Source organism: Penaeus vannamei, chromosome 41, assembly GCF_042767895.1.
Source record: "Penaeus vannamei isolate JL-2024 chromosome 41, ASM4276789v1, whole genome shotgun sequence".
Taxonomy (NCBI): domain Eukaryota; kingdom Metazoa; phylum Arthropoda; class Malacostraca; order Decapoda; family Penaeidae; genus Penaeus; species Penaeus vannamei.
Genome location: NC_091589.1, coordinates 1823506 through 1835832, shown reverse-complemented (window position 1 = coordinate 1835832; position 12327 = coordinate 1823506). Strand labels below are relative to the sequence as shown.

General features: G+C 34.5%; 1 protein-coding gene across 1 annotated transcript; it reads right to left on the bottom strand.

Annotated features, from left to right (window-relative positions):
- Positions 1–436: 436 nt before the first annotated feature.
- Positions 437–1187, bottom strand: LOC138860390 (shematrin-like protein 1). Its single transcript, XM_070117829.1, has 2 exons — positions 1124–1187; positions 437–980 (listed from the first exon to the last, which is right to left on the bottom strand). Exons 1-2 carry the CDS (start codon positions 1133–1135, stop codon positions 552–554), a joined length of 441 nt encoding a protein of 146 aa, XP_069973930.1. The 5' UTR covers positions 1136–1187; the 3' UTR covers positions 437–551.
- Positions 1188–12327: the final 11140 nt, after the last annotated feature.

Below are 12327 nucleotides of genomic sequence, written 5' to 3'. Positions count from 1 at the left end.
AGGGGTATCCGTAGGTGGCGAGTCTAATAAAAGTGTGCTAGAAATGATCATAAAAAAAACATTAACAATCATCATAATGCCCGTGATATTCATGATAATCAGAAGAGAACACGTTTGAGATAGAACTCGTGACATGAAACTAGATCATTATTGCAATGATTATTGGTATCATCGTTCTACTATTTTTTCTTTTATAATTAGTATTTATCATTAAGCTCCCGTTTGTCTGATATTTCCTAGGATATCAATAGCTCGTAGTTGGTTCAGTTGTAGTCAGGTCTTTGAAGACACAAAAACTTTAAATCAGTATTCGTATTCTTATGCTTCATCAGAACTTTGTTCAATATGCTACGTAAGTCGCACAATTTGAAAATAAATACTGATTACTGAAATTTATGTTTCGAAGGACATGGTACTGTCCAAATAAAAAATGGAGAATTCATTGGTACTTTATTTCGAAAATCATTTCTTGCATCCTGGCAACAAGTGATGCAAAAAGGAAGTCAAGATCTATGCTATTACTGGTAGCAAGTGACGAAGTGTCTTCAGAGTTAATATCCATAGCCCCTGGGATAGCCATAGCCGTAGGTGTAGGGATAGCCGTAGGAGACGACAGGAGCGGCGTGGGTGTAGGAGTAAGTGTGCGGGTGAACAACGGAGGCGTCAGCTTCTGGTTCGGCCGACCTCTTGTGGAGGGCGTGGGCGTGGCTGTAGGGATAGCCGTAGGTGTAAGGGCGAACGTAGCCATAACCTGCAGAGTAAGGGCGGTAGTGATTGTACAGGAGGGAAGGATCAGCATCGGGTTCAGGATCAGCGGACCTCTTGTGGAGGGCGTGGGAGTAGCTGTATGGGTAGCCGTAGCCTCGGTAGTAGCTAGGGTAGCCATAAGTCTGACCGTAGAAGGGGAGGCTAGGGTCGGCGTCCGCCTCTCGCTTCTCCACTGCAGAAGCGCAAGCAAGGGCCGCCAGAAGCACTACCGCCTGTTAAGGAAATAAAACTGAAGTTTAACATTGAGTCATGGTAAAACTAGCAGTATATACAAACCTAAAATCAAGACCTGGAATTACTGGTAAAATGTCTGCAAATACATAGTTTGAGCCAAAAGTAAACAAAAATTACTAACCAAGAATTTCATGTTGCTGCTTTTGGGATTGCCAGTGGACGACTGTGTCTGCAAGAGTCACTCCACTTCTTATAAAGGAAGCTTCCGTCCTTGGACTTGCAGGATGATTAGTCTCCGAAGGAATCGATGTTGGGAGCGAAGAACACAGCGCGAATTCCTCGGTTAGAGGGATGACAAGCAATTTCGTCACATGCGGATAAACACGCGGACATACGCTCGCAGACATAAATATCCTATATGACTTAATTAACACGATGATAAGTATATTAACAAATAATGAAAAAATAGTTTAAAGTGAGCGTAGCCTGACACACGAACGTATGCACACACAAAAATAAACGTGCATTTTAGATATATTATGTAAAGGTAGAAATATATGTATATGTAAATATCCATATGTATAATTACATAAGTGTTTGCACAGGCACACACTCATAGACACATACACGCACAAACACACATATAGACACATGCATACACGCACAGAAACGCACACACACACACACACACACACACACACACACACACACACACACACACACACACACACACACACACACACACACACACACACACACACACACACATATATATATATATATATATATGTATGTATGTATGTATGTATGTACATATATGTATATATATATATATATATATATATATATATATATATATATATATATATATATATTTGTATGTATACACACCTATATATGTATAAGTACATAGGTGTATATGAATGCGTATAAATATATTTTGTGTCTATGTATGTTTGATGTATATAATATAAAACATATAATATATACTGTATATAAATACACATATACATGTATAGGGTATGCATATGTTTATAGATATACTAAATATGATAATGGTAGCAATAAAAATTATATGATAACAATGATTATAATTATAACAGTAATGGCAATAGGAATGACAACTGAATAAGGACTACATGATCATAATTGCACAATATTAATGTTCGTGGAATGATGCTTTTATATTCATGTATTTAGCCAGCGTTTAAGGATCGCCCCCCCCCCCCCCCGAGACCCCGATAATATGAACGAGCTAAACAACTTTTGCTCCTTGGTCGATTTTTATTTGGGGGGGGGGGGGGGGCACTGAGTGATACGGTTAATCGCATAGAAATAAATTAAGTAGTTGGAGGATCATGCCGTTGAAATTTTAGGTGAAATGATTCATAATGTTTTCTATTTTACTCTTCATAAGGCCATTAATTTGAACACTTGCAAAAAGTCTTCTTAATTGCACATGTGTTATTTGTTACAAATTTTAAATGCATAGGTTCAAACATTGGAAGGTTAAGTATTTAAAGGCAATAATATATATACATACATAGATAAATATAAATACATACACATGCATAAAAAAAAATTATATGTATATATATATATATATATATATATATATATATATATACATTGCATACATACACATATACATGGATTCATATGCGTGTGACCACACACTTCCGCATGTATGTCTTTTATTGTCAAGTTTAACTTGCGACGAAGTTTATTGTTAATCGATCAGAAAGCAGAACTAAAGCAGGGCAATCAATATTGTCCTTGTTTATAACCATTATTGTTTTTTGAAGGACTCTTTGGCGTCAACACCCCAATGGCCTTCTCAAAAAATCTTCGGGATTTGTTATCCTCGTCTCTTCAAAACAGCTCCTCTACTTCCTGCCAAGCGTCAACTTTATTAATATCTTCGTCCGTATATTGTGTGATTTATTTTCCCCCTTTTTTTTCTGTTCCTCAGTTACATATTTCACTCGGTGTCTCTGTTTCTCTCTTTCTCTATGTGTCTGTCTCTCTCGATTCCTCGTTATCTTTCCTTTTTCCTCTTCCGATCTAACAATCTATACACAAACGCTTATATTTGTATATATAAAAATAAAGTTATACAGATACACATTCTTATATATATATATATATATATATATATATATATATATATATATATATATATATATATATGTGTGTGTGTGTGTGTGTGTGTGTGTGTGTGTGTGTGTGTGTATACATATATATATATATATATATATATATATATATATATATATATATATATATATATATATATTGTATATGTATATATATATATGTATGTATGTATGTATATATACGTATAATTGAATATGTATACACACACACGCATATATATAGTATATATTTAGTATACATATATATGTGTGTGTGAAGATAGAGAGAGCGAGAGCGGGGAGTCACGAGGAGAGAGATAAGAAGACAAGGGGCGTGGCAGAATTGGGAAAGCGAACTCGAACAAGCTCGTCCAAGCGCATAAACGATTGTCAGACCAAGGAACGAGTGCAATGCTCCATAACGAATACGATGTTGGTGACAGCTGTGAGAAGTCTTAAGGACATAGGTACAGCTGTCAACAGAAGCGGTGTCGCCACTGCAGGGCGGGAAATTGGGGTCCTTCTTACCCTTGGGAAGTAAATTTCGGAAAATAGTTCAGTTACTCCCATTACCGCACGCCATCCGAATGCGGTGATAGAGCTTAGACTTCGGATTAGGAAATCTGTAACTCATGTATAAAACCTTCACAACGTCTACACTTCGGACATATTTTTGGGGGAAGCTTTTCTTCGTATTACAGTTTTGTAATACGAAGTGTGGGTGAATTCCTCCATCATAATATAAAGGTAATCATTGGATACTAATCCCAGTCAACGTAGAAATCATTACATACGTATAATATGTGGTAATGGCGGTAACACTGATAGATAAGTGCGAGACAAGAGTGCTCTTCAGGGGCTTGCACGGTATAACACGTAGACCCCGGGTAAAGGGCGACTTCTCAATGAACTGACTGAAGGCGTGTGTGTGTGTGTGTGCTGCAAAGTCTTTAAATTTGAGCAAAATTTATATAAGAAAAGTCTTTAAATTTGTGCAAATTCTAAATAAGTGTAGAGGGGTCTTTCTGAGTAGTGGGACATCGGCATGAAACGCCAACTGTCAAAAATGTAAATCTGGGAGGGAGGAATACCTTGCTTGGGGATGGGCGGAAGGTGGTATTAGGGTGACGTCCCTCAGTATAAGGCTTATGTAACGATGTTCGCTTAAAACATTGAAAGTAAAACCCTTATTGATGAAAGTAACTAATAATGGGAACGACCTGCCAGGCTGTTAGGCATATATCGATATGTAAATGTTACTGCTACATATCTTTAAATAAATGAGTAATTACTATGGGCATATGTTGTTCCATTTTGGATATCTTGTCAGGAAAGAACTTACGAGACAGTCTTGTCAGGAAAGGACTTTTTTTAGCACTTGTGAATATTTCTTTTTCAGGGCACTTGTATAGAATAGTCCAAATTTTTGTCTCTCATAATTCTATTCCTAAAACATGCCGTTAAGAATGAAAATGATATTGCAAAGCATATATGAAAACAATATACATGGAGATTTATGATGATTCTAGCTGTATGTGAACAAAAAGGTAAAAACACCCACAGGTAGACGACTTCTTATGTCAACGATCCAAGAATGTTTGGACAGAGACAGAGAAACACGCACACATAGCCCCCCCCTCTCTCTCTCTCTATCTATCTCTAGCTCTCTCTTTTTCCCTCCCTCCCTCCCTCACTCTCTCTCTCTCTGTCTATCTATCTACCTCTCTCCTCATTCTCTCTCTCTCTCTCTCTATCTATCTATCTCTCTTTCTCCTCATTCTCTCTCTCTCTCTTTCTCTCCCTCATTCTCTCTCTGTGTCTATCTATCTCTAGCTTTCTCTTTTTCCCTCCCTCCCTCCCTCTCTCTCTCTCTCTCTCTCTCTCTGTCTATCTATCTATCTACCTCTCTTTCTCCTCATTCTCTCTCTCTCTCTCTATCTATCTATCTCTCTTTCTCCTCATTCTCTCTCTCTCTCTCTTTCTCATCATTCTCTCTCTCTCTCTCTGTCTATCTTTCTCTCTCTCTATCTCTCTATCTTTCTTTCTCCTCATTCTCTCTATCTATATATCTATCTTTCTTTTTCCTCATTCTCTCTCTCTCTTTCTCTCCCTCATTCGTCACATTTCCTGTCACCTGGAGGTCTTTTTCGCTCCATTTATTCGCCAGAATGGTTGCATGACATTGCATTCCTTTATATCCAGGGACTGAGGAGTTCTCCGTGTCTCCTTTCATGCCAAATATCTTTCATTTATTCTCTAACAAAATGTCAAAATGTCTTTCTTACCTTCTGTGAAAACGTGAATTTAGATTACCGTATATTTTTAGTTTTAGATTAGATTGAATATTCGGTTTAGATCAAATATTCGGTTTAGATACTCGTTTTAGATTAGATTAAATATTAGGTTTTAGGTTTAGATCAAAAATTCATTATCTTTTGGATAAGATTAAATATCAGAGTTAGATTTAGATCACATATTCGATTTTACTTTTCGAGAACTGCTCAAAGATATCAAATATTCGATTTAGATACTAGCTTTAGATTAGATTAGATATTAGGTTTAGGTTCAGATGAAATATGCATTTCAAATATGAGCTTTTAGATAAAATTAAAGATCAGAGTTAGATTTAGATCACATATTCGATTTAGATACTCGCTTTAGATTAGATTAGATATTAGGTTTAGGTTCAGATTAAATATTCATTTCAAATATGAGCTTTTAGATAAAATTAAAGATCAGAGTTAGATTTAGATCACATATTCGATTTAGATACTCGCTTTAGATTAGATTAGATATTAGGTTTAGGTTTAGATGAAATATTCATTTCAAATATGAGCTTTAGATAAGATTAGATATCAGAGTTAGATTTAGATCACGTATTCGGTTTACCTTTCGAGAACTGCTCAAAGATATTAAATATTCGATTTAGATACTCGCTTTAGATTAGATTAAACATTAGGTTTAGGTTTAGATGAAATATACATTTCAAATATGAGCTTTTAGATAAGATTAAATATCAGAGTTGGATTTAGATCACATATTCGGTTTGGATATTCGGGAACTGCTCAAAGATATCAAATATTCAATTTAGATACTCGCTTTAGATTAGATTAGATATCAGGTTTAGGTTCAGATCAGATATGCTTTTCAAATATGAGCTTTTATATAAGATTAAAGATCAGAGTTAGATTTAGATCACGTATTCGGATTACCTTTCGGGAACTGCTCAAAGATATCAAATATTCGATTTAGATACTAGCTTTAGATTAGATTAAACATTAGGTTTAGGTTTAGATGAAATATTCATTTCAAATATGAGCTTTTATATAAGATTAAAGATCAGAGTTGGATTTAGATCACATATTCGATTTGGATATTCGCTTTAGATTAGATTAAATATTAGGTTTAGGTTTAGATCAAATTTGCATTTCAAATATGAGCTTTAGATAAGTTTAAATACCAGAGTTAGATTTAGATCACATATTCGGTTTGGATATTCGGGAACTGCTCAAAGATATCAAATATTCGATTTAGATACTAGCTTTAGATTAGATTAAATATTGGGTTTAGGTTCAGATCAAATATGCATTTCAAATATGAGCTTTTAGATAAGATTAAATACCAGAGTTAGATTTAGATCACATATTCGGTTTAGATATTCGCTTTAGATTAGATTAGATATCAGGTTTAGGTTTAGATCAAGTTTGCATTTCAAATATGAGCTTTAGATAAGATTAGATATCAGAGTTAGATTTAGATCACGTATTCGGTTTTACCTTTCGGGAACTGCTCAAAGATATCAAATATTCGCTTTAGATACTCGGTTTAGATTAGATTAGATATTAGGTTTAGGTTGAGATCAAATGTGCATTTCAAATATGAGCTCTTCGATAAGATTAAAGATCAGAGTTAGATTTAGAGAACTGCTCAGAGACATATCTCATCAAGGTTGAATCTAGGAGGTTCGCAGTTGCAATAAAAATGCAACTATTAACGCTTGATAAACAACGCGACCTTCTTGTTTGGTTGACTTTGAGTAAAAAAAATGTTGCGTATGTGTGTGTGTTTGGGGGGGGGGGGTGGGGTGGGGGGGGGGGTTAGGGGGGCAGTTTAAGGAGTGGGGGACTTGATGAGGGAGTATACAGGTACCGGCCAACAGATACATGTAATTTAGGTGTATATACATGGGCGTATATATACGTATGTATACGCCAACATATATATGTAAATATGTATATGTATATATATATTATATCATATTACATATATCATATATATGTATATATATATATATATATATATATATATATATATATATATATATATATATATATATATATATACATACATGTAAATATATATATGTACATACATACATACACATGCATATATATATATACAGATACATATACATGTATATAAAACATTATATCCTTTTGCATATATCATATATGTGTATGTGTGTGTGTGTGTGTGTTTGTGCGGGCGTGTGTGTGTTTGTGCGTGCGTGCGTGTGTGTGTGTGTGTGTGTGTGTGTGTGTGTTTGAGTGTGTGTGTTTGAGTGTTTGTGTGCTGGTGCGTATATGTGTATGTGTGTATGAGTGTGAGTGTGTGTGTGAGTGTGTGTGTGTGTGTGTGTGTGTGTGTGTGTGTGTGTGTGTGTGTGTGTGAATATATATATATATATATATATATATATATATATATACGTATGTATATACACACAGATGAATACATGTGTGTATACTTACATACATACACACACACACACACACACATATATATATATATATATATATATATATATATATATATATATATATATATATATATATATATATATATGTGTGTGTGTGTGTGTGTGTGTGTGTGTGTGTGTGTGTGTGTGTGTGTGTATGTATATATATATATATATATATATATATATATATATATATATATATATATATATATATATATATATATATATATATATACATCTATGGGAAATCAAGGAGATATTAGCGTACACAGCTGTAAATTTTGAAACAGTCTTCCGTACTGTTACTCTGTTCAATAGTATGTTCATTGCATATGTCTAAACTCTCCTCGAGGCGTAAAAAAACGACTATATAATGCAACTGAAAAAATGATAAATGCTTAAAAGTTTAAGAAAATATTTAATACCTAAATATTTAATGCGAATTCCATTTTTTTTTTATTACTAACTATTAAGGTGAACATCACATTAGTTACAATTTCCAGATTCTAAAATCCTTGAGATGTGTTTAGAACAATCGAGATGTATCATAGAGTCGATCTCGATAATGTGAACCCCCATTACCTATCATAACACCGATTTAAATTGATATTAGTCGATTATTTTAAGCTATTTTTAACACCTGACGAGGAAACCCAGGGTTGCCACAAAGGGAAACGTAATTTTGTCAGCCGCAAGAACCGCCTCTATCATCAGCATTAATCGTAAAACGTGCGGTTGTTGTGGAGCTGGTTAATGAGCTGGTTAATAAGACGAGTTGTTGTCTCTTTTGTGGAACTGTCGGTTGAAACTACTCGCGTCGTTCTATCAATAGTAGGCAATTCATGATCGAGGATTGCACTGTTTAGGTCACACTAAATTAAGGTCTTTGCTCTCTCTCTCTCTCTCTCTCTATCTATCTATCTTACTCTCCCCCCTCTCTCTCTCTCTCTTTCTTTCTTCCTCTCCCCCCCTCTCTCTCCCTCCCTCCCTCCCTCTCTATCTATCTTTCTATCTATCTCTTTCTTAATCTCTTTGCCTCTTTCCCTCCCTCACCCCCCCCCCCCTCTCTCTCTCTCTCTCTCTCTCTCTCTCTCTCTCTCCCTCTCTCTCTCTCTCTCTCTCTCTCTCTCGCTCTCTCTCTCTCTCTCTCTCTCTCCCTCCCTTCCTCCTCCCAACTTCCCCACCTCTTACTCTCCTTCCTTATCTCTTACATAAACTCGTATACTTCTTTCCCTATCTATTTGCTCTCAAAGTAAACACCAAGAAGTAGTAAGCCTTATAATAACCGTTTTATTTTACAAATTACAATCACGCAAAGTTTTTTTTTATGGTTAAAGTGTCTATTTACTTAAATGCATCTCAGACCACACTCATTTTACGTGTTGTTTTTGAAGTCGTTATCTCTCGTTTTGTCTAATTGCTTGTCATTTCCATTTTTGTGTTTTTGTCTTTTATGTTTATGATAGTTGTCAGCTGCTCTTTTGTTATTCTGTTCGTCGTAATTCTCTCCCATGTTCTGATTAGTTTTGAATAATGAAGGTTTATAATTAATTGAAGAAGGTCGTGGGAAAATTACAAATGATTAGGTCGTTACTCACACTATGAGTGTAAATTGTGCCTTTATCTTTTCATTATTACTCCAATTTAGCTTATTGTTACTGTTATATAATATAGTTGTTATTGTTATTAACACAAACTGACGTAGCAGCTGCTGCCATCACTTTACAATGTTTACAGAATCTGTGGCAACGATAAAGCTAAATCTACGTTGCTGTTAATATATGTTGCTGTCGAACATTACCCTTATGAATCTATGTTGACTTTATATCAAGCTCATGGTAATATACGGTGATATATGCATGATGCTATTAATGCATGGTGTTTTTAGAGAATGGTGTTCTTAATCTAGTGCCATGAAATCATGATGCTGATAATAAGCGGTTTTATCAAGTGATGAAATTAATCCACAATGCTATTATAATAGGATGTTATTGGTCTATGACACTATGAAACAATGAAGCTCTTGATATATGATGCTCTTAAACTTTGATGCTATTTACCTACGGTGATATCAAACAAGCCTACTATTAAATCATGATATCAATATATCAATATATGCTATTAATCTAGTGCTATTAACCTCATGCCAATATATATTGATATGCTATTAATCTAGTGCTATTAACCTCATGCCAATATATATTGATATGCTATTAATCTAGTGCTATTAACCTCATGCCAATATATATTGATATGCTATTAATCTAGTGCTATTACCCTACCATGCAATTCAAATATGGTCCTGTTAAACTTTGATAATAGCAACCTACGACAATAACAACTAAGATGCCATGAACAACCTAGTTAGACTATAGGCCTCTAAAGCAGGGGTTCGCTCGGTCGAGAATTCTTGCTGGGAGGCAAAGAACTACATCGTTTGCTGCTTAAAACGACTGTTAGAGCCTGAGTAGTGTTGCTAATCCACACAAACGACTCCATTAAATGCCAAGCCTGATAATTTTTACTCTTGACTCAGGTATCTTCCATGATAAACGTTTAAAATAGATATATCTACCCTACCATTTTTTACAAGCCATGATGATAACAATAAAAGTTATATATAATCGGAAATATGTGTTGCTATGATGGCAATGAAAGAAATAACAGGTATTGATGATAAAGAATAATGACAACAAAGTCTTAGCAAAATATGATACCACAAATGATGGCAAATTGATACTTACATAAATCAAGGAAATATGAAGACAACAAATGATAACAGTCAGTAATACGTAACGCAATGCTAATGGAAATACCAGACAGCGATAAGAAACTTAATAATATTTATCTTAAAAATCTAATGATAATAATAGTAATAACAACAATGCAGTTCGTGGTAATTATGATTACTATTGTTAATGACAGTGACAATACTAATGACGATAACCCGTGTTGTTATAACATTATCCTTGATAACTATTGTTATTAGATATAAATGGAATAATACAACGCCTAGAACCATAAAACAGCAGTAATGATAATATATCAACAAAAATAACAGCAAGAATAGCAGACGTGTGTACGTGTGTGTGAGAGAGAGAGGGATATACATACATACGTGTGTGTGTGTGTGCGTGCGTGTGTGTGTGTTTGTGTGTGTGTGTGTGTGTGTGTGTGTGTGTATGTGCGTGTGTGTGTGTGTGTGTGTGTGTGTGTGTGTGTGTGTGTGTGTGTTTATATGTGTGTGTGTGTGTGTGTGTGTGTGTGTGTATGTGTGTGTTTGTGTTTGTGTTTGTGTGTGTGTGTGTGTGTTTGTGTGTGTTTGTGTGTGTGTGTGTGTGTTTATGTGTGTGTGTGTGTGTGGATGTACACTCGGGGACGATTAAAAAGTCAACCCAACATCAAAGATTATATACTGCACAGTATATAAGCTTTGCCCTACATTCTACAAAACCCGCCAAGGTGCCTTCTGGACCAGGAAAACCGTGTTATGCGAGGTTGCCAGAAACCAGTACCGAGACAGGCAGGCAGAGCCAAAGACAGACCAAGACAGAACATAAACAACAAAAGATCAAACCTGGATTTGTACCAGCATAGCTTTACCCTATCAAGGTCCTATAGCATTTATCTGATCCAATATGAGTAGACGATAAGTGGTTGGCGTTTTATTCCTTGAATTGTTGTGGTTCTGGAGTAGTTTTTTTTATGTGTGTGTTCACTTCCCTGCCTGTGAGGAATGTCATTTATAAATCAATGCGGAACTGAACATTTCCAGCGTGACATGTACATAGATACACAAACACACACACAACCAACCACAAACACGCGCGCGCACACACACACACACACGTGAACACACGCATACACACACAGGCAAGTATGATTCACTAAACACCTAATGTATTATTGAGAGTAATCGCTAACTTTATTTTTTATAGTGCAGTATAATTTTATAATATACTGTCATTTTTATATTTGTTCCATGCTATATCATAATATTATATTTTACTGTATATCTCAATATCATTATTGTTACCACAATACCTTTCTTATTACCATAATTGAAATAATAACAATGATAACAGAGATCAACAAACACAGAATCACAAAAAAAATATTCTTTATTTATACATAAAGACACCTAATAGAGCGTCCAAACAGAAAAACGAATATTACCGGATCAACCAACACGATTTTGGAAAAGCAAGCATGAATCCTTAAAGAAATGGCTCTCGGTAATAAGCAACAACTATTTAACTTTACTTACTATTTAACTATTTAACTATTTACCTATTTAAATAACTATTTAATTATTCAAATATTTAATAAACATTTAAATAACTATCTAAATAACTATTTAACTATTTACCTATTTAAATAACTATTTAATTATTCAAATATTTAATAAACATTTAAATAACTATCTAAATAACTATTTAACTATTTACCTATTTAAATAACTATTTAATTATTTAAATATTTAATAAATATTTAAATAACTATCTAAAT